The 24340-nt window shown below is 43.9% G+C and overlaps 1 protein-coding gene across 13 annotated transcripts in view; it reads left to right on the top strand.

The window, feature by feature from the left end:
* Positions 1-24340, top strand: part of R3hdm2 (R3H domain containing 2) — a 118158-nt gene that overhangs the window by 81183 nt on the left and 12635 nt on the right. For 6 of the 13 annotated variants that reach the window (XM_021657928.2, XM_021657893.2, XM_060370947.1 and 3 more), the window contains 10 exons: positions 1889-1984; positions 4753-4784; positions 4915-4968; positions 10653-10885; positions 14362-14564; positions 19628-19729; positions 21883-22125; positions 22430-22556; positions 22969-23129; positions 23564-23715. In XM_021657928.2, the coding sequence (XP_021513603.1) occupies positions 1889-1984; positions 4753-4784; positions 4915-4968; positions 10653-10885; positions 14362-14564; positions 19628-19729; positions 21883-22125; positions 22430-22556; positions 22969-23129; positions 23564-23715 (1403 nt within the window). The remainder of the gene's footprint in view (positions 1-1888; positions 1985-4752; positions 4785-4914; positions 4969-10652; positions 10886-14361; positions 14565-19627; positions 19730-21882; positions 22126-22429; positions 22557-22968; positions 23130-23563; positions 23716-24340) is intronic. The other 7 variants (XM_021657943.2, XM_021657937.2, XM_021657958.2 and 4 more) reach the window with 7 other exon arrangements.

The following is a 24340-nucleotide window of genomic DNA, read 5'->3' as shown; positions in this document are numbered from 1 at the left end:
CAAAGGGGATTAGATTTGAAAAGTATGGTTGGGTAGAGCCAATATGAGTCTTGGTAAGGAAAAGTAATTATATAATAATCTTACATCTAGAGTAAAAAGTACTTTTGAAATACTACTTGAGACCAGGACCTTTCTTGCCACTTGAATATGATATGAAAGGGAATCCTTTTAAGAAAGGTGCTATTATCTAATGCGGACAAACATTCTGGGTCTGATTGGAAGCAAAGAAAACTACAAAATTTTTTTTTTTTTTTAAACAAGAAAGAGCCTTTCCATCCTGATGCCCTTCTCTACATTTTCCCAAAATCCCTCTTGCGTGGATCAGGAAGTACCCAGGCCTACAGGCACATTGGAATGGAAGGTGATTTGTTCCTACTGTGAACTTTTCATCTCACAGCTTCAGGCTTGGTCCCTAGTAGGTAGACTCTCTGGGCTTTCTGGCTGTGGTATTAGTAACCAACATAGTGTTCTTATTTTGTTGTTTTCCTTGAGCTGGGATTTGCTTTAAATATAGATATGGCATCTCTTTTAATCCTGTCCACCACCCAGTGTGAGTGGGGTGATTAACCCCACACTACACATAAAGACACTGAGTCTAACAGATGTTTTGTTATTTTCCTGAAATCACTTCACTGAGAATCGACAGCTGGGATTTGCCTTGGTGCCCTGTTATGCTTTCTACTCTGCCATTGGCATACCAGGACTAGAGGCTAAGCAGCTTGCTGGGGTCTGTGTCGCCTCGTGATAGAGCTGATGAAAGATGGTTAGTAGGATATAGGTTCTGATGAATGGGGAGGACTGTGTCTAATCAGAGTCAAGACCCCTGAAGTCTTGGGCTGCCTTTGCGACAGGTATAGCTGACAACAGAGAGCTCAGCCTAGAGCACTGAGTTCCTTAGTGCTTCATCTGACTGGAGGTCAGAGTTGTCTGTGGTGTGTGTGATGACAGTGACTTACTGAGTTCCCTCTCAGAGCTCCTTGCTTCTGCAGTCACTGTAGAGAAGGATTCTCTGTTACACCCTCCCAGGACAGGTGTTCGCAAAGAGCAATTCAAGAGGAAAAAACAGTAGGGAAGCTAGGTAGTGGCTAGCCAGACATGGTCATCTGCCCATCAGCCATTCCTATTGTTCACCTCACTCTGCCCGTCAGAGGACAGAAAGTTCTGTGTCCTCCGTTTCCTTCTTTATCCTTTCTGTCTTTCCTCTCTTTTCACCATACCTCATTTATCTGTTCCTTTCTCTGTTCATTTCTTTCTATTTTGTTCTCCTTCTCTTCTGTGTGGTGCTGTTCTCATTGTTCTTTATTTCTATCTCCTCAACTCCCTTCAATTGCTATAATTAAGAGAGAAAAATGCTCAGACTTTGAGTTTAGCATTCCCCCTGAGATTTCATGTCTAAGCTGTTTGACTTGGGTTGCTAGGCTAAGGCATTAGTGACAAAGGAGGGTCCTGATAAGTGCTAGTTCTGTAAGGCTCCTCTACATTGCTTTGCTAAACACTTCTTTGCCTCTTCAGCTTCCTCCACTCCCTTACTGGCCCTCTAAAGCACTGTTGTTTGTTTTCCCAGGGCTATTTCCTTGATCTTTACTGACTGAACAGTACCTGAGTACTCCAGGGAATTGACCCAATCCTTGTAAATAGTTGTTGGTCTTGATATTTGGGTATTGGGGGGATGGCAAGTCCTCTGCCATCCAGAAAAGCAGATCTCCCCAACTGCATGGTCAGATGTACCCAGTGAAACCTGTCCAGGACTGGAAATTTTATTTTTTTTTATATTTTCCATTTTTTTGATGGCAACTATAAACTTTCCCGGTTTCTCTTCCTTGCTGGTGTGCAGTGAGCTTGCAGTACGAGGAGAACTTAACTAGCTTAATTCTGCTCATCGATCTAGATCAGAGTTCCATTGCAGGATGGAAGGAGGAGCAAGTCAATAGAAGAGAGAGAGGAGGAATATCAAAGGGTCCGAGAGAGAATATTTGCCCGAGAGGTAAGTGTAGCTTCTAGAGTTGTCAGACCATAGCTTTTAGCTCTTAATCTTTGGAACTGTGAATGGAATGAACCCTTCGTAAATGTTGTTGGGTCTTTTTATTTCCTTTCCTTTTCTTTTCTTTTCTTTCCTTTGTTTTTAACTAACATCAGTCAGTCCCAGATTTGACCTCTAAAACTGAGTGTGGCTTATTCAGAAGCTGCAGGCTTTTATTTTTGTTTTGGAATACATTCTGCTGTGTGGTGTACAAAGAGGACCGAAACTTGGAGCAGCGAATTTGGTAAATATAATTAGACTGGAAAGGGACCTGGTTTTGGCAGAACTGACGAAAGGGCCCTGAGTCTTGCCTGTTAAGCCCTCCTCCCACTCCCCCTCTAGGCTCCCATTGTCTGTTCTGCGCATCTTTGCTTCTCAGTAGAAGACTCACTGTCCATATGGGCTCAACATTCATCTTGTTTGGCCAGCTTGTTTTTAGGATATGTTGATGTTTTATTAAGTGCTGTCTGGCATTGCCCTGTTCAGGTCCCACATTCCCCATGCACAGAGGACAGTCCCTATTCCCTCCAGTCACTGCTTGGATGGGAAGTCTTCTTCTTCCGATATTTCTTACCTTGCTTCTAGACGAGGAATGGCTCCATGGTCCAAAGGGCAGTATCAGTCAGTTTAGGTAACTTTATTTTTAAGAACTGTGGGCCATGTCAAATACACTGTCACCCTGTACCTGGTTGCCTTTGCCTATTACTCTAAGAGATGTATAGCAGGATTTTAGGAAAGGGTTTAGATAAACAACAGATCTCCAAAGTGATGAACATGATAGAATAACATCTTAGCAAGAAAGGAAGTTTAAACCATGTGAATGGACACTACTCTCCTCCCATTCCTCTATTCTTCTTCTCTCATCAAGACACCCCTCCCATTTTTATATCACACACAAAACAACGTGTGTGTCTTCATCATCACCTCACTCGGAAAAGTAATGTCTCCACTCCAGAAAAAAAAAAAAAGTTTGTTTGTTGTCTAGAGAGAGAGCCAAGTGCTTTTAAGAATCCTTATGGAAAGTGGCACACAACAAGCTTTCTGGCCTAGAACTGAAAAAAACAGTCTTCTTACCCTCTATTATGTAGACTTCCATTCTGAGTTAGAAAAGTCTATCTTCCAGATATTATCCTGACCCAAAGAGAGTTTGGTACATTACCTGTAAACAGGTGGGTGGAATGAGAGGAGAGATGTCGTGGCTATGGCCAGGATGACCCTAAATTGGGAATGGAAGTGCTTATTCAGTGCTTACTGTCTTTAGTCACTATTCTTAGCATTTTATGTATGTTAACTTATATTGTCTTCACAACAGGTCTATAAAGTATTTTTCTCACTTTACAAATAAAAAACTAAGACACAGAGAGGTTTGGTAACAACTTACTGTACCATTGCTAGTTAGCCAAAGTGCTGGTGTTGGATGTCTACAGTCGGGCTCCAGAGTCCATGTTCATAGCCTCATGGAAGCTACCTCTTGATAGCTTGCTCTGCTCTGGGGTGTTTAGATTAGGTAGTGCCAACAGTGACAGCCTAGTGAGTGACAGCCTGTCTGTATGCTCTTCTGCCTCACTGTGTCAAGCCCTTAGAAAGCCCTATTATCTGAAAGCACAGACAGCTTATTACAGAACACTTGGCCTAGTTATCAGCTATAACGGAACATCTCTACCTGCAGCCATAGTAAAGGCAAAGTTAGCATTTGTCTCCTTTTCCTCCTAATTTCTAGTCTTTCAAGCCTCTACTAATATATTTATTCTTTGTTAAATCCTTGTGGATTTATCACTTTCGTTTCAGTACTTCCTAGCTCTTGTAGTAGAGGCCTCGGAAATCTCAGAAGATCTAGATGAGGAGAAATGGCCAAATCCCACCATCCTCCAAAGAGTCCATGTGGAGAGGAGCCTGCCCAGTCAGAGGGAGTGATTAAGGGTAGAGTGAGGACAAGGAGGCAGGCCCAGAAGAACGGGAAGTGCCAAGAAGGGTGTTCGGATGGAAATGCTGCTGCTGCAGCCTTCTCTAGGGCCTGAGCTGTGTCTCGGGAAAGCTGCTCTGTGCAGGACCCGCTGTGCTCAGCAGCTGGACGCCTGCCTGCCCGCCCTCGGTGCCTTTTTGTAAGGTTTGGGAGTCCGCCACAGTGCTCACTTCACTCAGCTCATTGGCTTTGTCAGAAAATGATCCCGGGGAACTGTTTCAGTCAGACTCTAAAAAGTCTATGCTTCCCCATTATCTCACCTGTAACGGGGCTCAAGTCACAGTGCCTTTCATTTGGGCAAATGGAAAGGGCAGAAAGAGAACAGCCACTGAGGTTAATTTAAAAAATGAAGTGTTTTGCTTTGTTTTGTTTTGTTTTGTTTTGTTTTGTTTTTTAATGTCTCCCTTTCTTTGAACATGCTTTAAGGTAAAGTATGTCAGTTATCACACTCAGTTCACTACTAGAGCAATAAATGTACAGCTAAAAAAAGGGAATAATTAGGCTTGTAGCTTTCCTTTTCCTCCTCTCCATACTTCTCCCCTTATCAACCTTCATTTTAAATGCTGTGGAAAGGCTAAAAATGCCAAATGTTTTCACATTAGAGGTGAGAAGTTGGACTGGGTACCCTAGCCTTGCTCCCTCTCTCCCTGTTGGTGGGGTAAGAGCTTTGGTTTGAAGACCATGAGTATTCATAGCTTTGTGGACATCCTTTTCTGTTATGCCTTATTATGTTCTTATGAGTTATTTTCCATTTTCTCCCCCTACCTAGACTGGCCAGAATGGATATCTAAGTGACATCAGGTTAGTACTGCTTAGCATGTTCTCTGCTTATCATTCAGCTTTGTCAGTGAGGTTATATATATTATGTATATTATATAATCCTGTAAATGATACTATTCTTGTTTGTTTTGTTTTTGGTGTTAACCAACAGACTCTCCAAAGAAGCCTTTTCTTCTAGCTCTCACAAGAGAAGGCAGATTTTTAGGTACCTTTGTGTGATCTATATCTTTCTTTCTTATTTTTAATTTTGTTTTGCTGTAATCTTTTCAGTGGAGTGAGTGGGTTTGCTCCATGCATGGCTGCTTGTGGAATAATTAAATTTGTGGGTTCTATACCACTGGATTCTTTTTCCCTTTTGGGGAAAAAAAATAAGGCTCCTCTTCAGTGACTTAACTGTTGTCAGTTTCATTGAGTCCTGAGTAGATGGTGATGGGGAACAACTAGTTGTGTCTGAGACAGGTAGGTACTCTTTCCTCCTACAGATTGGCTAGAATTGGGCACTTTTAAAAGATTCAAACATACACCTATTGTAAGGTAAAGAATGGGTGTCTGCTGATCGCATTTGCTTAGCCTGTGGGAAGGTGTGGACTGCTGAGATCTGAAACTAGAGCAGAGGCTGTTTGTGTCTCTATATAAATACATATATGAATATCTCTCTGTGTAGTCTTCTCATTGAGATAGTATAATGTATAAAATGACCTCAGAAAGGACAGGTATACATTAGAATGGACCTAGAAGATGTCTTTTATAGGATTGTCTGTTATTTTACCTTCATCCTGATGGGAGCTGCTGCTCCATGCTGTGCTAACTTCCCCAGTATCTAATGTTCTTCATTTTTTCACAAAACAAATATAACACAATCTTTTTGTTTCAACCTCTCATTCCATTCTCAAGGGATAATATAAAATGGAGGTGATAGAAATACCCTATGCTGGTACCAACTCACTGTAAGGTTATTCTTCCAACAGAAAAAAACAACTTTACAGAATGCAGGGCACCTGAGTAGTTAACACTCTACTCCAGTACTGACTCTTTCCAAAGGGTTTCTCCATTTTGTTTAAATCCTGAGTACAATAGGATAGGTCTCATCTCTAAAGCTGTAGTTGTCCTCTCCTTATTGACCTTCCTAGAGCTAGTTAAATTGTGATGCTCAGTGTTCACCAGTGTGTGCTGTTATAACAGACCCGGCTTCTTGCCCAGGTGAGTCACATCAGGTGACTCACAGTGCTAGTGATTCCCTCTCCCGGGGTTTGCATGCCTACCGGCCTCCCCAAGCACTTACGTTCCACTTCCCCCATGTGCATCTCCTATACACAAAGATGCACACACATACATGGAAATAAAGATAAGTCCTAAGAAGAAGAAAAGAGATTAGAAGAATGAAGTTTCCCATCCTTGGGATAGAGAATTTTCATTTTTCTGAATCTCTTTTAAGATTTTTTTTTTTTTAGCCAGGTATAGTGGTGCACACCTGTGATCCTAGCACTCAGGAGGCAGAGGCAGGTGAATTTCTGTGCTTTCTAGGTCAGCCTGGTCTACAAAGTGCAGGACAACCAAGGCTACACAGAGAAACCCTGTCTCGAAACACCAAGGGAAAAAAATAGATCTTATGTGTGTGCATGTTGTGCATGCATGTGTGTATGTGTGTATGTGTGTGCAACCACATGCTCGCAATGTCCACAGAGCAGAAGAGGGATTCCCCTGAAAGAAGTTACAGACAACTGTGCTGCCATGTGGGTCCTAGGAGTCAGAGTCAGATCTTCTGGGTGAATAGTGTTTTTAACCACTAAGCCATCTCTTCATCCCCTCTGAACTCTTCTATTGGGCCTCCCTGAGGTCCATCTGAAAACAAGAGGCAGGGGAGCTTTGATTGTTGATATGTAAAGATATGTAAAGTTCTCATAGTTTAAAAAAATGAAGATTCTGCTGGATAGTGTACACTGTGAAGTCATAATCATCCCAGAGTATCTTTGATAAGTAGTCTTAACTGACTCCTGTGTGTTAACAGTGCCATATATTTGCCAAAGTATTATCTTTACTGGTTCAGCTCTCTCATATGTTGACCTGGTCAAGTGATTTACCTAAGAGGAAACAGAAGGATAAGATGAAGTGGCCAGCCTTGGTTTATGTGGCTCTAAGTCGTGAGACTGAGGCTGACTGTGTAGCATTCTTCTGATTGCCCCACAGCCGCTCTCTACAGCTGTCTCTTCCTCCTCTCATGTCGGGTTCTAGCTGAAGCCCTAATTCAGACTCACTGTTAAGAGTGGTGCTTGCCTGCGAGCATCACCAAACTGTGCAGAGAACAATGTGAAGAGTCTGCTGAGCAGGTACAGCCCTTGCCTCTCCAGATCTGTTTTTCAAGCCGGAAAAATCAAACTGCGTTTTGATTAAAAACCTAGGTGAGGACCAGTGAGATGACTCAGTAGCTGCCACCAGCCCTGATGATTTGAGTTCAGCCCCCAAGATCCACATGGTGGAAGGAGAAGGCCAACTCCTCTGACCTTTACACACACAAACAAATGAGTAAATATAAGGGGAAAAAAAAAACCCCGAACAATTAAAAAAACAAAATTGAGACTAGAGAGATGGTTCTACAGATAAAAGTGTATACTGATCTTATAGAGGACCCCGAGTTCAGTTCCCAGTACTCATATTAGGACGCTCACAACTTGTCTGTAATTGTAGCTTCATGGGACTCTGACACCTTCTTCATATCTGCACGCACATACCGCCTACTGACACCCACATACATAATTCAAAATAAAGCTTTTTTAAAAATTCAACAGCTGGGTGTGGTGCACACATTTGGACCTAGCACTTGGAACAAGCTAGAGTAGGAAGTCTTTGCGAGTTCAAGGGCCAGCATGACAAGTTCTAGGACAGTTCTAGGACAGCCAGGGCTACAGTGAAACCCTGTCTCATATAAATGTGTAAATAAATTAAAAGAAAATGCAAAGGCTTTGCTTTGTTTTGCTCTGCTTTTCCAGACAGGGTTTCTCTGTATAACAGCCCTGGTTGTACCATATTCACTTTTTAGAGCAAGCTGTCCTCAAACTCACAGAGATCTGCCTACCAAAGGACTTGGGTTCAAGAGCAGCACCATAACAAAGTGGGAATGGTGGTGCTCACCTTTACTCCCAGCACTGATGAGATGGAAGCAAGAGGACCAGAAGTTCAAGAGCATTCTTCTCTGCATAGTCCAGCTTGGGCTGCATAATACCATCTCCAAAAAACAAACAAACAACAAAAAAGGCGGGTTGGTTTAAAATGCAGGATCATACAGTGACTTCTTACCGTGTTTACTGGTAAAGCCTTCTGTTGTAACTGCCTCATACATTTCTGTCCTGGGTCATGCTTTAAAAAATATATACTACACCAGATTTTATCATCCATATGGCAATAACTATGGCAACTTCCAAGTTCTTTGGAAGTTCTTAGTTCATTGATAAATAAGACACAGTGAAGCTTATTTATCAAATGTCACCCCTTCTACAACCCCGCCATTCCACAGACCCAACAAACTGGACTTCTTCCATAAAAACTAAATTAAATCTACTTTAAAACTAAATCAGACAATGCAGGGGTGAGGCTCAGTTAGTAGAGTACCTCTTGCCGGATGTGTAGGAAGCCCTGCATTTGATTCCTCACACCATACTCACTTAGTCTAGTACAACAAAGGCCAGTCTGCAGCGTCAGGGCAGTCAGGCTAGGATGATGGGATCCTATCTGAGAGAAGAGAGAAGGAAAGAGAGAAAGAAAGCTGGCTTACTCATTCACTTTGTCAGAATAACAAAGGGCCTTTGGAGCTAAAGTGATTGGGAAAGCACTTTCTGTTTGGTTTTGGTGGGATAATGGTGAAAAAAAAGGGAATCCAAACTATTATGACTTTTGTCAAGTTATTCATTAGTATATGTACCAAAATCTCTGTAATTGTTGTCACTTGGTTCCCTTAGAGAGTAGTTGTTGGGGTGAAGTGCAATGAAGGGAATTGGTGGGTCTTGCATGCTTTTAATAAGAAACAGTGAGCGTTCGGGCTCAGTCTGTACAGTGTCTACTGTGCACTCCTGAAGACCTGACTTCAGATCCCCAAAGCCTGTGGAAGAATGGGGCACAGTAGCATATCTGTAACCCCTGTCCTGGGAGTAGGGGTGGAGGCAAGAGTGGGAGCATACATGGAGCTCATAGGCCAGCAGCCTAACTGAATTTATCAGTTATCTAGGTTCAGTGGGAGCCACTGTCAAAAAAAAAAGAGGTGGAAGGCTGGTGATAGGACGCCGCAAACAAAGACGCCTGCCACCAAGCCTGGCAACCTGAGTTTGATCCCTGGGATGCCATCATAGAAGGAAAGAACCACACCTGCAAGCTGTCCTCTGATGTAAACAAATAAAGGGATACAATGTAATATGAAAACATTGAAAGAACAGTAGAGCCTGGTCAAGAAAAATACTTGATGTTTACTTCTGGCCTCCATACACATGTTTTACACACACTGCACATGCACACATACACATACAACACACAAGAACAAAAAAAATCTAAATTTGATTCTCAGCACCCACACCTATTGGCTCACAACTGCTTAATTCAGGCCATCCTCTTTTCTGTTTTCCTTGGACATCTGTACACTTGTGGCATGCACACATAGATCCAAACACACACAAACAAAATTTAATCCTTAGAGGCTAAAGAATGGTTCAGCAGTTAAGAGCACTGGCTACTCCCGTAGAGGACCTGGATTCGGTTCCAAGCACCAACGTGCCTGCACCTGACCATTCTTAACTATAGTTCCAGGGGATCTAATGCCCTCTTTGGACACCAGGCACACACATGGTGTACATACAATTATATAAGCGAAACATTTTTTTTTTTTTTTTTTTAAAGACAAGACAACGTTTTCCGGCCAACAATGGTTATCTTGAGGCATACTGCCATTTTTAATCACAGGCAATCCCCCTTCCCCTCCAGGTTTTCTGTGTATAGCCCTGGCTGTCCTGGAACTTGCTTTATAGACCATGCTAGCCTCAAACTCAGAGATCACCTGCCTCTGCTTCCTGAATGCTTGGATTAAAGGTGATCACCACTGCCACTTGGGGCAGGTACTTCTTTTACTGTAAGGATAAGCCTGACAGTTCATAGCAAATAAAAACAAAATAATTTCTTTCTCAGTAGTTTTGTACCTCACCCAAGGCAGTGGGATTATAAATATGAAGGCAGTTAATCACAGTCAAGCACCTGTCCCTTTCTACCAAATTTCAAGCATATACTAGATCTTCCTGACGAAGTCTGTCCTTAGCAACTGTTGTTCTCTGATACCAAGATAGAACTTCCACAAAACAATTTGGACAGTCAGACTGTTACATATTCTTTTCTTCCAACCCCTGGAAAGATACTCATAAGTAGCACTTCTGCTGGCTTAGATGCATGCTGTTTGGAGGATCTTTTGTAATATATATCCGTGTCACTGGCTACTCCTACCTTCTACCAACTGTAGCTTCTAGGAGTCCTTTTGTTTTAAGAAGTCCCAGAAGTCGCTGCTACCCTTCTTTTGCCCTCTATTTTTTAGCATGTGTGAAATCCTTGCAAGAGTATGGAAAAGAGACCACAGCCAATCTCAGTACTGTGTATGTTGCTTCCCATCTGCCTCAGAGCCACTGTGTTGAATTAGCTGCCAGTTCTCTGTCTTCTGGATTTGCCCCCGTGCTTTGTCACTGTACTGGATCTTGTTCTGTCTGCTCCCATCAGATCTTAGTTGGCCACCCAACTAACAAGTCAGTGTCCCATGCTCCGCTCTTTTTTTGTCAGTGAGAGAATAAAAACTGAACTCTCTCGGCCCTTCTGCTGAAGTGGGAGGGTTGGGGGGAGGACCTCTGACCACTGTGGTTTCTGCAGGGGGAACCGTGAAGGGCTGAGCCGAACCTCGAGCAGCCGACAGAGTAGCACAGACAGCGAGCTCAAATCCCTGGATCCACGGCCTTGGAGCAGCACAGACTCAGATGGCTCTGTCCGGAGTATGCGACCCCCTGTCACCAAAGCCAGCAGCTTCAGTGGCATCTCCATCCTCACCCGAGGTGACAGCATTGGCAGCAGTAAAGGTGGCAGTGCAGGAAGGATCTCTAGGCCAGGTACTACAGCCTCTGTCCTTCACGTCACACCTTGCCCTTCTTGCTTGTCTTTTGCAAAGTATGTTTAATAACTTACTGTTGAGGAAACATCTAGTTCAGTATGGCTTCCTGGAAACATAACAGCATTACCAGAAGAGAGGAAATCTGACTCTTGAATTGATTACCCATTCTTAAATCTATTTGCCTCTGTGATTTTCTTTTAGACTTTCTGTTCTCTTTTAAGAAGGAAGGAAGATAGGCTGGTTGAAGTTCAGTTACTTTGGGTGTTATATGACTAAGGTAGATTGTTAGCCCAGCACAGGGTTACATGGTAACATGTAAATGATGGGTACTTTGATGCTGTGCTTCATGAGAGTATAAATTGTAACTGCAACTAATTAGTAGTAGCCACCAGGCCAGAACTTAGAAACACCTGTTACAGCTGCTTTCTGGAGTTTAGTCCTAGGAAGAAGTAGACCCTCATGTTGTGCATGAAAGCTAGTCACTGCCTTGTAGTGCCCTTGGTCGCCCTCAATTCCTGCTGCAGTCTTTCCGTATGCAGCTGACCTGTACCTTAACTTCATTGCCCCTGTGAAGAATTTCTTGACTCTCACACCAGAGGATCTATAGGTCTTGTCTTCAGTAGACATCAATAGTGGTGAAGCCTTTTGCCTCTGTTATATCTATCCTATCCTTCTCTGTTAACCCTATTTTCCAATACTACTACGTCTGCCTTAGTTATTAACTAGACTGTCATTTTATGAAATTATGCTATTCGCTGCATGATGATCTCTTCACTCTCTTCTCAGCCATTTTCAGAGCAAATTTATACTCTAAAAACACCGATCTACTCACTTTCAGGCCCCTCTTAAAAACATTCATGTTAGAGCCAAGGAGATAGCTCAGAAGGTAAAATTTCCCCTGAGCAAGCACGATGACCTGAGTTTCATCTCTAGCATCTGTGTAAAAAGCTAGGCCATGGAGGCTGAAGAGATGGCTCAGCAGTTAAGAGCACTGGCTACTCTTCCAAAGTACTTGGGTTTGATTTTCAGCACCTATCTATATCTATAACTCCTGTTCTAGGGATCAGAGACCCTCGTTTGGCCTCTGGACACTAGGCACAAATGCACTGCACAGACAACATGCAGGCAGAACAGTCATTCACATAAAATTGAATTATTTTAAAAAGCCCTTGGAAGACTCCCAGGCTCACTGCTCAGCCAACCCCAACAGACCCATAGAACAAGATTAGTAGCTCCTGAAAACAACGCGTGTTGTTGACCTTGGGAATACACACATACACACACACACAGACACGTAGGTTCACGTTTCTGCATCACCTATATAAAAAACAGGGCATGGTGACTGAGGTAGGGAGAGGTCTGAGTTCAAGGCCAACCTGCTCCACATAGTGAGTTCAGGCCAGCCAGAAGTACATACATAGTGAGACACTGTCTCAAAAAGAAAACAAAAACAATAAAATTCAGGCTACATAATTACAGCATAACTTCATAGTTTACCATTGTAGTTTCAATTTTAAAATTCTTTTAAAGATTTATTTATTATATATACAGTGTTCTGCCTGCATGTAGGCCTGCACACCAGAAGAGGGCACCAGATCTCGTAGATGGTTATGAGCCACCATGTGGTTGCTGGGAATTGAACTTGGGACCCTAGGAAGAGCAGTGCTCTTAACCTCTGAGCCATCTGTCCAGCCCTGCAATTTCATTTTTAAATGCCCATCCTTCTCCAGCTCTTTAACCATTTCTTGGATATGACATTTGATTTGTGCCCTCTCAGTCTGATAAACTTTTAGTCATCCCTCAAATGCATCTTCTCCCACCTTCTCTTCCTTGACCTCTGAGGAATTACTGTTTCCTCATCTTTGCTGTCACTCAGTTTTGGTGAGAGCACCACCTATTTATTGTTAGTTTGTTTTTGTTTTTCGAGACAAGGGTTTTCTGTGTAGCTGTGGCTGTTCTGGACTTGCATTGTAGACCAGGCTGGCCTCGAACTCACAGAGATCCACCTGCCTCTGCTTACCGAGTGCTGAGATTACAGGTATGTGCCACCTCACCCAGCTACCTATTTTTTTTTTCTTACCAGATTTTAAGAACCATAACCACAGTTCATTACATAATTCCTTATACATAGTATATAGTCAGAAAAGTGTATTTGTTGTATGTTGATCCAAAAGAAACCTTTTTCTCTTTATTTAAAAAAAATAAGAGAGGGCTCAGAGCTTAAGAGCACTGGCTGCTCTTCCAGAGGTCCTGAGTTCAATTCCCAGCAACCACATGTTGGCTCACAACCATCTATAATGAAACTTGGTGCCCGTTTCTGGCCAGCAGGTATACATGCATACAGAACATTATATACATAATAAGTAAATAAATCTTAAAAAAAAAAACTGTTTAAAAAAGTGTGTTTTGTGACTATGAAAATACCTTAGCAACCTGGAAAAAGAAAGTTGTTGAGTAAAGGTTGTGTAAATGCTGGAAGAAGTAAGTTGCTTTCTCAGCAGCTTCTATAAGAGATAGTAGTATACAAGTTGAGAAGAAAGTGAGGAGAACACAAGAGCCTATAATAGACCAGAAATCTCTGAAGCTTCATGTTCTCAGCTCTCCTGTTGTGACACACAGATTGATTTTAGGCACTTCAGAGGAGAGGCCTCACACCTTCATATTTATGGACAGTGTTTTAGTTTTTTGTTCTGTTTTTTTGTTTGTTTGTTTGTTTGTTTTTATTTTTTTGAGACAGAACAAAACTGGAACTTATGTAGACTAGGCAGGCCTCAAACTCAACAGAGATCTGCCTGCCTCTCTCTACCTGTAGAACATTGGTTCTCAACCTTTCTGATGCTGTGACCCCTTAATATAGTTCCTCATATTGTGGTGACCTCCAATTATAAAATTATTTTTGTTACTACTTCGTAACCTATGAATCATAATTTAATTATCTGGCTGGGCACAGTACTGCACACCTGTAATCCCAGCACTCTGGGAGGCAGAGGCGAGTTTGAAGCCAGACTGGTCTACAAAGTGAGTCCAGGACAGCAGAGGCTACACAGAGAAACTCTGTCTCAAAAAACCTAAACAAACAAATAAATAAATAAATATCTGAGATGCAGATAGTCTTAGGTGACCTCTGTGAAAGGGTCATTCACACACACACACACACACACCCCAAAAGGGGTTTTGACCCACAGGTTAAGAACCGCTGCCCTAGAACATTTTGTTTTGTTTTCAATTCCCAAACCAGTCATTGACATTTCTAGCCCTAGGGAGCAGAAACCTTCCAAGAGGTGTACTCCTGTTAGCAGAAAAGCTGTAAGACATCTGTACCTTTGCATAGATCTTTGGGTAACTGTGGGGGAATAGAGAAAAGGAAATCAAAAGAAAGGGCAAGAAAAAGTAAAGTCATGCAGTTGGCCCTTCAGGACAAGTTACATTCGTGGCTTGTATTCATGCTTTGGGCGGGTCTCCTCTTTGCCTTAGGCATGGCACTAGGTGCCCCAGAAGTATGCAGCCAGGTCACCTCACCCCAGTCTGTCCGGGGCCTTCTTCCTTGTACAACCCAGCAGCAGCAGCAGCAGCAGCAGCAGCAGCAGCAGCAACAGCAGCAACAGCAACAGCAACTTCCTGCTCTCCCACCCACTCCTCAACAACAGCCACCCTTGAATAATCACATGATTTCGCAGGTGAGTCACTCACTACTCAGGTGTTAAGTCCTCTTCATTCTGATCCAAGGAAACTCTAGCAGTGAAGTCATCATGTCTTCTGTGCAAAGGGCAGAAAAAGGAAGGTTCAGTTTTTGGAAGTATTCTACTACTCCTGCCTCCATATCTTATTTGTTAGTTGTTGGGAGAGAAGAAAAAGGGTAGATGTTTGGCCCAAGTTCTCTTGGTTGTTTTGTTCTGTTGAGAGAAGATATCATTAGTCTTAAACTGAAGGCTGGGACAGCCTCAGCTCCTGATGTCCCTGATGCTGGATTACAAACGTGTGCTGTCATACTTGGCTAGCCTGAGAACTCTATTTTCCATTTCTTCCTCCTATGAGACAGGATCTATCTGGGTAGCCCAGGCTACCCCAGAACTCAGAGCCCACCTGCCCTGCCTGAGGACTGAGATTTTGAAGTTGTGCACCTGACAGTTTATCCCTGGTGTTGATGAGAATTGTTGGTGGGAATTGTTTGTTTCGACTGTACGCTTTAACACCCTGGGCAGTTAACAGGGTGCCTTTGCCGACTCTCTGCATATGGAATGTAAGAAGATCGCAGCTCCAGTCCTTTCAACGCTATAGACTGAATGTGTTGATCTACAAACACATACTTACTTGTTGGGCTGAGAGTGGGAAATAACACTCAGGACCCTATAACTTATCTTCAAGACAAAGACCAGCCAGGTGGCATGGCACATGCTGTCATTCAGTACTTTGGAAGCTGAGGTAGGAAGATGAAGACAGCCAGGGCCACACAGTGAGTGTGAGCTAGCATGAGCTGTGAACTGAGGCGTTCCCTTAAACTTGCCGGGCAGTGGTGCCGCACGCCTTTAATCCCAGTGCTCAGGAGGCGGAGGCAGGCGGATCTCTGAGATCGAGGTCAGCCTGGTCTACAGAGTGAGTTCCAACCAGGCTTTGAGAAGCATTGTGCTTCCATGCAGACCATGAAAGCCATCAGCCTAAGAGTCAAGTCTTTTGTCAGTTGAAAATTTTTTTTAAATTTTAAATTTTTAAACTTATTTTATGTGCATTAGTGTGACGGTGTCAGATCCCTTGAAATCAGCATTACAGACAGTTGTGAGCTGTCATGTGGGTGCTGGGAATTGAACCCAGCTCCTTTGGAAGAGCATACAGTGCTCCTAACCACTGAGCCATCTCTCTCCAGCCTGTCAGTTGAAATTTTAATATTCTGAGTGGAGCTGTTTCGCCTATAAAAAACATCTTGAGTAGTCACTTACTCTCTTATAAACAGCACTTCGCGACTAGAGCCCCATGTTTAACCTCAAATGTTCTCTGTTAGTGAAAGCCCGTTTCTCTATACTCTTCTGCTAGCTGCCAGGCTCTTTCGAGCATGGCCTTAGATATATCTCATCTCTAGATCAGTTTCCTGCCTAGCTTGTGTTTGGTTGATATCTATGGGAGGCCTGCCCTTTCCTGAAGAGAAATGGAGGAGGGAGAGTTTGGGGGAGGGACTGGGAGGAGAGGAGGGAGGGGAAACTGCAGTTGGGAGGAGATAGATAGATAGATAGATAGATAGATAGATAGATAGATAGATAGATATCAATCTGTTCCCACCCTGGTGACCATGAACTGGAAACTCAAGTGGAGGATCCCAGGATGACCCAGTGACCCATCATCTGCCCTATTACGTCTTGTTTATACTCGTTTGGGTCTCTGCTAAGGTGTGGCACTTGGGTCCTTTGCTCTGCCTGTGAGTGGGTAAAGTGTTTTCCCCTCTAGCTGCCTCCCATTGTGTTTTTGTATGTGTCCATTTCATTTGCTAAGGTCCCAGTTTTGTAGTTCTTTTTTTTTTTCCTGAAATGTATTTTAATACTGTCTTATTCCCTTTTCTCCAACTCTTAGTCTATTGGCTTTTTATTTTACATACCATCCGAATTTAAAATACAGCAAGAGGCGTTAATGCATACCATGCCCTTCAGTCCCAACACTTGGGAAGTAGAGGCAGGTGGATCTTTTGAGTTTGAGGCCAGTGTGGTCTAGAGATCAAGTTCCAGGATGGCCAAGGCTACACAGAGAAACCCTGTCTGGAAAAACCAAAAACCAAACAAAAAAACACAGAGAGAATGGAGAATGGCTAAAGAGATAGAAGAATAACCATTTGGGACTAGTATTTTGAAGTAAATGATGAGTGGGACTCTAAACCCAGACCTTGCATTCAAGCCCTAGCCTACTCCTGGGTTGTGCAGTTCAGTGGATGTGCTGTTGCTGTGGAGTGTGGCACTGGGTTAGATGTCACAGAGTAGGGATTAGACTTGTACTGCTTGCTGTAAAGATCTTTCTTCTCTGAGAAATAAACCCCTGAGGTTAATCATGGTCACAGAGTCCCAAAAGACTCTTACCCTGGGTAAGTTTCAGTGTCCCAGGAGCATTATGGGATATACTGAACTTACACCATCTGATATTTATTTCTCCTTTTTTACCTCGTCTCTCTGTCTCTTCCTTCTTCCCACTGCTTCTTTCTTACTCTAGTTCTCTTCCTCTTTCTTTTGTGGTGCTAGACTTCACACCTGAGGCCCTCTTCTTTCTTATTTCCTTTCTTCCCCTGCTTTCCTTTTTGTTTTATGCTAGCTTGCTGTTAGTACTCTGGGGCTGTTAAGTTACACAAAAATTACTGTTTAGTTCCTCAAATAATGTAATAGTGTAGGGATAAAGGAGGGGACCACATAAATGTGTGCCATTGTGCTATAAGGTTTAGAAGATTGAGAAAGGGGCAGTTACTTTTAGCTTCTAGCAAGAGGAATTTGCCTATATGTCAGTGAAGCAGGTGGCAGCAGAGAGTGAGGCTGACTTAGCTAAAGGCTCAGTGGCTGTCTTGTTCAGTTGATTTAGACTGGAGTGAATATTGCAAAGGAGTCCTGATGACTCTAGCTAGCTAGTATCTTTTAGACATCCTAGAACTATTCCTGTATCCCAGAATTCACCAGTAGGTGGCAACAGATGTCCTTGTGATCTCTCAGAGAATATCCTGGTTCTGGAGTTTGAGACCATCCAAGAAGATAATGGTAGAATAATCAAAAACAAAACAAAACAAACAAACAAACAAATAGCAGTGGCAGTTCTGGGGAGAGGACTAGCACCTACATGGTGGCTTATGCAGTTCTGGCTCCAGGGGAACAGATACCCTCCCCTGGTCTCCATGGCATTACGGACGCAAGCGGTACAAGGTATACATGCAGGCATAGCGTCCATACCATTTAAAAAGAGGTAAAGGAGGCCCTGCCTTTACTATGGCCCTTTCTAGTCAAGGGAACCAGAAGAACACCATCCTCCCACCTCTTCCTCCTCCCAGCCCCACCCTGACAGAATCTTTATTATGTAGCCTTGACTGTCCTGAAACTCCCTATGCAGACCAGGCTAGCCACCAACTCACAGAGATCTGTCTGCCTCTGCCTCCCAAGTATTTCAGTCTCGTTTACAACTCACAAGGGTGTGGAAAACAAAGTTGTTTTACTGCCTTGCTGTTCATAAGCGTTAACCAAGGTAAGCCTCCCCAAGAGGGTTGGGATGATAGAAAATGTATGTAGGAACCAGCAACATTTGTAGCTAATGTTGGGCAGTTTGGCCAGCAGTTACATTTAGAATGCCATTGGCTTATAGAAAACAAGGTTGTGGGGCTGGAAAGGTGACTCAGAGGTTACGAACACTGGCTGTTCAATTCCCAGCAACCACATGGTGGCTCATCACCGTCTATAGTGAGATCTGGTGCACAGGCACACGTGCAGGCAGAATGCTGCATGAATAATAAATAAATGCATCTTGAAAGGGAGAGAAAGAAAGAAAAAGAAAACAGGGTTATCAGTAGGGCTGAGCTAACTTTCTGGCTGTACAGTGTCCCTCTCAGGGTCATTGGGATTCTCAGTAACTCTTTTAAAACTCTAGATGTCAGATCTTGTGCTAAGTAAGGCCACCAGTCCCCTTTGTGTTTCAAGCCATGCCCTGTCATTTAGCTATATGATCCTAGGTATGCCATTCAATTTCTCTGAGCCTTTTTTTTTTTTTTTTTTTTGGTGGGGGGTAGGAACTGTTGCTTGGGGTTGAACCAAGAGCATTCATTGCACTGCCAGGCAAATACTCTACATCCCTAGCTTGTCCCTTTTTTTATTGTTGTAATTAGAAGTTATACCTCTAGATATGCCTGTAAAGCTGTCATGAAACGCTGTAAATATTGTTTCCTTCTTCTTCCTTACCACTCTCCTTCTCTTACCCCTCCTCCACTAGGGGCTACAACTGGAGAACTGAGGAGGTAATCCGAAGGACTGGAGAGGAAGGAATGAGGAAAATAATCATTAGTGGGTTTAGAACCCTGCATGTTCTCAATAAATAGACTCTCTTGCCCAAGGCTAGTGAAGGGACCGAGGGATAAAAATGACAGCTATTCTGATTAATAGTTGACTCTGAGTTTACTCCAGTCATTCATGAGGGCATTTTTCATACTGCCCTCAGGACCTGAAGGAAATCATAGATGGAGACAAAGTAGCTGGAATCAAGATTCTCCTGGGTGTTTATTCCTTTTCTTCCCTGTAGAGGGAGATGTCCCTGTGGATGAGCACTTCCTTCAGGAGAACTGCCCCTAGAAGACCCTCGGCACAGTACAATAAAATAATGTACAGACAATGCAGTCATCCAGCAGTGCACATGCTAGCTCTCAAGTGGGCTTTTAGGGGAGTTTTGATGGAGATCCTCAGCAATTATGTGGTCAGGTCAGAATATACCTTGGAAATGTTTTGCTTGGAGTCAGACCTTGGCCCTGAGAGTCTAGATTACTCACACAGCTACAGGTGGCTAATGGGGCAGAGAGAACACCGGGTCTGTAATGATGGGGGACTGCTTGTCTATGAAAGATGTGAAAGTCACAGGCTATCCCAGGCTTGGTGGCCAGCCTGCTCAGTGGCCGCATGATTCATATGAAATGTCTTCTATGATTAACCTTGTTGTTCCTTCCTTTTCCCTCCCTGTCTCTGCCCCTTGCCTCTCCTTTTATCCTTTTCTCTTCCTTTCCATGTGCCTCCGTGCTGGCCCACAGCCAGTCCCAGCCCTGCAGCCCTCTCCGCAGCCGGTTCAGTTCTCTCCAAGCTCCTGTCCCCAAGTCCTTCTGCCAGTCTCTCCGCCCCAGCAGTACAACATGGTATAAACTCTACTCCCCCTCTGTCTTGTCCCTGTGTGGCCTGTATCTGTGGGGATGTCTGGGTCAGTCTTTGGTGGCCTTGCAAGCATGTGCTTTTGGAAGAGATGGAGAAAGCTGTTTCTTGAGGGACTAGCACAGGCTGAGTTCCAACCCAGTGGCCTCATCACAGCACACGAAAAGATAAGTAAGTTTATGACAGGGGATGATGAGCTCCTCTGAGTGCCAGGAAGTAAGCTAACTAACCAGTCCCTCGTCTCTAGTCTGTGTGCCCTTCATTCCATTTGTTCCCAGTTTATTCTGTACAGAGTTGTTTTCTCTGGTTCCTTCAGTGCAGGCTTCTCAGGTACCAGTGTTAAAGGTCTTAAGTCTTACCTTTCAGTTTGTGTTCTCTCAGATGCACGCTACATGCTGTTTAAGTTGGTTGTAAAGGGAATGTAGTGGCATATGCCTTACCTTAATCCCAGCACTGAGAGAGGGTAAGGCAGAAGGATTGCCCTGAGTACAAGGCCAGCCTAGGCTACGTAGTGAATTCCAGTCCAGCCTGGGTTAGAGTAATATCCTGTCTCAAAAATACCAAAAATAAATAAGTTAAATTAAAAATAAATTGTTTGCATCCTAAATACAAATCCTCTGCAAATCTGATTTGCCTCATAGTTGATGACTTCATGGTGGTGATGAACCCTTACTTTCTCATTTTATATTAATCACACCTCTCTGCTTTTTCACTAGAATCCCCCTTTTCCTCCTACCTCTTATCTCCATTCTGAAAAGTGCTGGAATATGGACCTCAAATTAATCTGCAATCTAGTCCTCTTGTCATCTATTCCTGACCAATAAGGTAGCAAAACAGTTCCCTGAAAATTGATTGAAACTAGAGGGCAACATTTTCTTTTGGTTTCTAGTATTTTCTTTTGAAAAAGAACTACTCTGGTGTGTGTACATGTATGTTTGTGTGTGAGTTACTGTTCAGAAAACAGAACAGGAAGGTAAGAAGCTAACTTGTCATCATACAAGTGAGAGATGGCACACCATCACGCGTGCTTAGGGAGGCAGCTGAGGAAAAGGTAATTACAGCCCAGCCAGTCTCTGACTTCCCCCAGTTCAGCCCCTCGGCCTGGCCTCCTTTCGGAGGTGAGAATTGGAAGTGGTTTTTGAAGGACAGGAGAACGCTAGGCTAGTGTCAAAGAACAAAGGTGGAAATAACCTCGAAAGGGAGCACAGAGACGAGCAGCAGGAGTGAGCCCGCAGCTCTTGGCTTGGAGGCATATGTCTACCCATATGCAGGTATATTGCTACAGAATTTGTAGCAAGGCAGGAACATGAGGAACACAGGAAATGGACAGTCTTATAATCTTTTCTTTAATTCTTATGTTTGTCCTGTACACCTGTAGACAGGTGCCCCCATCTGCCGAGGAAAAGCCCTAGTTATAACAGCTATGTTCAGGGCAGCCATTGCTACCATTTTATAGACATACTGTTTATAATAACCCTAGTAACACTGTGATCAGGGCAGCTTTAGCCATTGTTACATTTTATAGAGAGACTGTTTCTGGATTTAAGCTTTACACGGCTATTCAGTTTGAAATATTTTAGACTAAAATGCACTTCTCAAGCACAGAAACCAGAATATCCCAAATGGTCTAGGGAATACTGTAGAGTGGTGATTTTCAACCTGTGGACATTGATCCTTTGAGGGGTGTCGAGTGATCCTTTCTCAGGAGTTGCCTAAGACCATTGAAAAATGACATATATTTACATTACAACTCATAACAGTAGTAAAATTGCAAAATTGTGAGGTAGCAATGAAAATTTCATACTTGGGGGGTCACTACAACATGAGAGACTTACAGTAAAGGATAGCAGCATTGGGAATGTTGAGAACTACTGCTCGAGAGCATTGCTCTTTCTGTCTTTCTGTTCTTGGTTTTGCTTATTAGTATATTTGAGACAAGGCCTATGTAGCCCAGGCTGGTCTAGAACTTAGTATGTTGCTGAGGCTAATCTTGAACTCATGATCCTCCAACCTCCACCTCCAAAGTGCTGAGATTACAAGCATGTGCCACCCCATCCAGTTCTATTTGTCTTTCTGCATTGAAGCCAAATGCATGAGGTTTGACACAGCCTCATTCCCTGAGTCCCTACTCTCTCAACAGGCAGATGACCTCAGCAGCCCCTTTGGACAAATGAGCCTTAGCCGCCAAGGTTCTACTGAAGCAGCTGACCCATCGTCAGCTCTGTTCCAGCCCCCACTTATCTCCCAGCATCCTCAGCAAGCTAACTTCATCATGGCTTCTGGGGGACAGCCCCTCCCTACTTCCAACTATTCCACCTCCAGCCATGCGCCACCTACCCAGCAAGTCCTGCCGCCCCAAGGCTACATGCAGCCCCATCAACAGGTAAGCTGCCGCTTCCCCAGTCGTTGGCCATGGCTTCCGTTGTCTAGTACCATAGTCGTCCTTTCCTCTACTCTAGATAGCCCAGAAAGAAGGCCATCCCCATTGTATATTGTGCACAGTTACCCTTGTGCCAGAACGTCTTCTTTCTGTACAACACAAATCTTGTTGTATTTGAAACTTGTATAGTCATCCTAAACTATAATGTGAACCTAAAATATCTCCATTTACAAATTTCTGGTTATCATCCCCGAGGCATTTAGTAATTTGGATCAGAGAGACCTCTCACATCTGTTTCTTCTCATAGATCCAGGTTTCTTACTACCCTCCTGGACAGTATCCTAATTCCAACCAGCAATACCGACCTCTCTCTCACCCGGTGGCCTATAGCCCCCAGCGTAGTCAGCAGCTGTCTCAGCCATCCCAGCAGCCTGGTGAGTAGGAGTGATGGCGTAAGACAATGGGACAAAGGAGAGACAGACACTAAGGGAGAAGGACCGACCTTACCACCTGGGGAGCCAAAAGGGGAAAGAAGGGAATAGAAACTTTTACATTTCTAAGAAGGGGCCAGGACCTGTAGAGAAAGAAAAGGTAAAAAGGTGGAGAAGGGCCGCGCAGTGGTTGTGCATGCCTTTAATCCCAGTGCTTGGGAGGCAGAGGCAGGCAGATCTCTCTGAGTTCGAGGTCCGAGGCCAGCCTGGTCTACAAAAGAAAGTCCAGGACAGCCAAGACTACGCCCAGAGAAAACCCTGACTCAAAAAAGAAGAGAGAAGGAAAGGCAGCTAGCGCTGTGGGTGGCCTCCTAAACATTTATACTGATGTCTTCTGTGCCTTGTCCATCCTTAGGCTTACAGCCCATGATGCCTAACCAGCAGCAGACGGCTTACCAAGGCATGCTTGGGGTCCAGCAGCCTCAGAACCAGGGCCTACTCAGCAACCAGAGGAGCAGCATGGGAGGCCAGATGCAAGGCCTGGTGGTTCAGTACACTCCACTGCCTTCGTACCAAGTGGGTGTACTCTGTATTAGGGAAGATCCCAAGTCCCTGTGAAGCCACAGGACAGCCTCCCAGGGCCATGCAGGTTTAAGGCTCCAGTACTGAGATACCTATCTGTTTCCTCCTAGAACTTCTAGGGGCATTTTCTTCTCAAAGCCCAGAGACTTTCCGAGGAGTCTTTAAATTGTGGTTTTTATACAGTCATATAAGTGAGTGTGTGCATAGGAAACAGTGTAAAGGAAGTCAGGCCTCCTTCCTTGTGTGATCTCTGATGATGGTGCTTAAAGGAGGGAGAGATTGCGATGGCTCTGCGAGTGTGTGCTTTGGGCAGATGAGGACTACTGGAAGAAGCTCCTCAGAAGTGGGAAGGGAGTTGTGCTGGTCTAGTGATGAGCACCCATGGGTGAGCTCGGTAAGATGACCGCAGTCATGCTCTTCTCCACCAGGTCCCAGTGGGCAGTGAGTCACAAAACGTGGTCCAGCCGCCTTTCCAGCAGCCCATGCTGGTCTCTGCCAGCCAGTCTGTTCAGGGAGGCCTCCCAGCAGGGGGTGTACCCGTATACTACAGCATGATCCCGCCAGCTCAGAACAGTACGAGGTGAGTGCTACTGGAGAGCTGGGGAACAGCTCCCATTGACCTTTAGCAACTGCTACGCCGTCCTTTTATTTCTACTGGTTTAGGAAACCCAAGATTAACCCCAGCCATGCACTGGCACACATGGCAATCCCAGCAGCACTTGGGAGGCTGATACATGAAGGTCACAACTACAAGGCCAGTGTGGACTACCTAGTGAAACCCAGTCTTAAAAGTATAGGGGGTCAGAGAGAAGCAGGTGGACTCTGTGAGTTCGAGGCCAGCCTGGTCTACAAAACTAGTCCAAGACAGCCACAGGTACACAGAGAAACCCTGTCTCCAAATAAACAAACAAAAAAGTGTAGGGTGTCATTCTCTTTTTCTCCTCATTGATTTGATATTTACAGAGAGCTCTGCTGAAAGAACTGCCTGCTTCTGAGACATAGGTTTAAATGACCCTAGTGTTTGTTATTCAGTCAGCCAGACTCAGACATTAAAAGACCAAATTTTACAATATAATTTTCTTTTGTTATAGAGAGAGGGCAGGTAGGTCATCACTAGTAAGATCACTGCAGTAGGACTGACGTCTTAGAGATAACCTAGTTTACTATTTTGTTTTGTTTCTGGGCCTTGCTAAGACCTTTGGTTC

The sequence above is a fragment of the Meriones unguiculatus genome, chromosome 17 (genome assembly GCF_030254825.1).
Source record: "Meriones unguiculatus strain TT.TT164.6M chromosome 17, Bangor_MerUng_6.1, whole genome shotgun sequence".
NCBI classification, from domain to species: domain Eukaryota; kingdom Metazoa; phylum Chordata; class Mammalia; order Rodentia; family Muridae; genus Meriones; species Meriones unguiculatus.
Note: the sequence above shows the minus strand (reverse complement) of the source record. Positions and strands in the feature narration are given on the sequence as shown.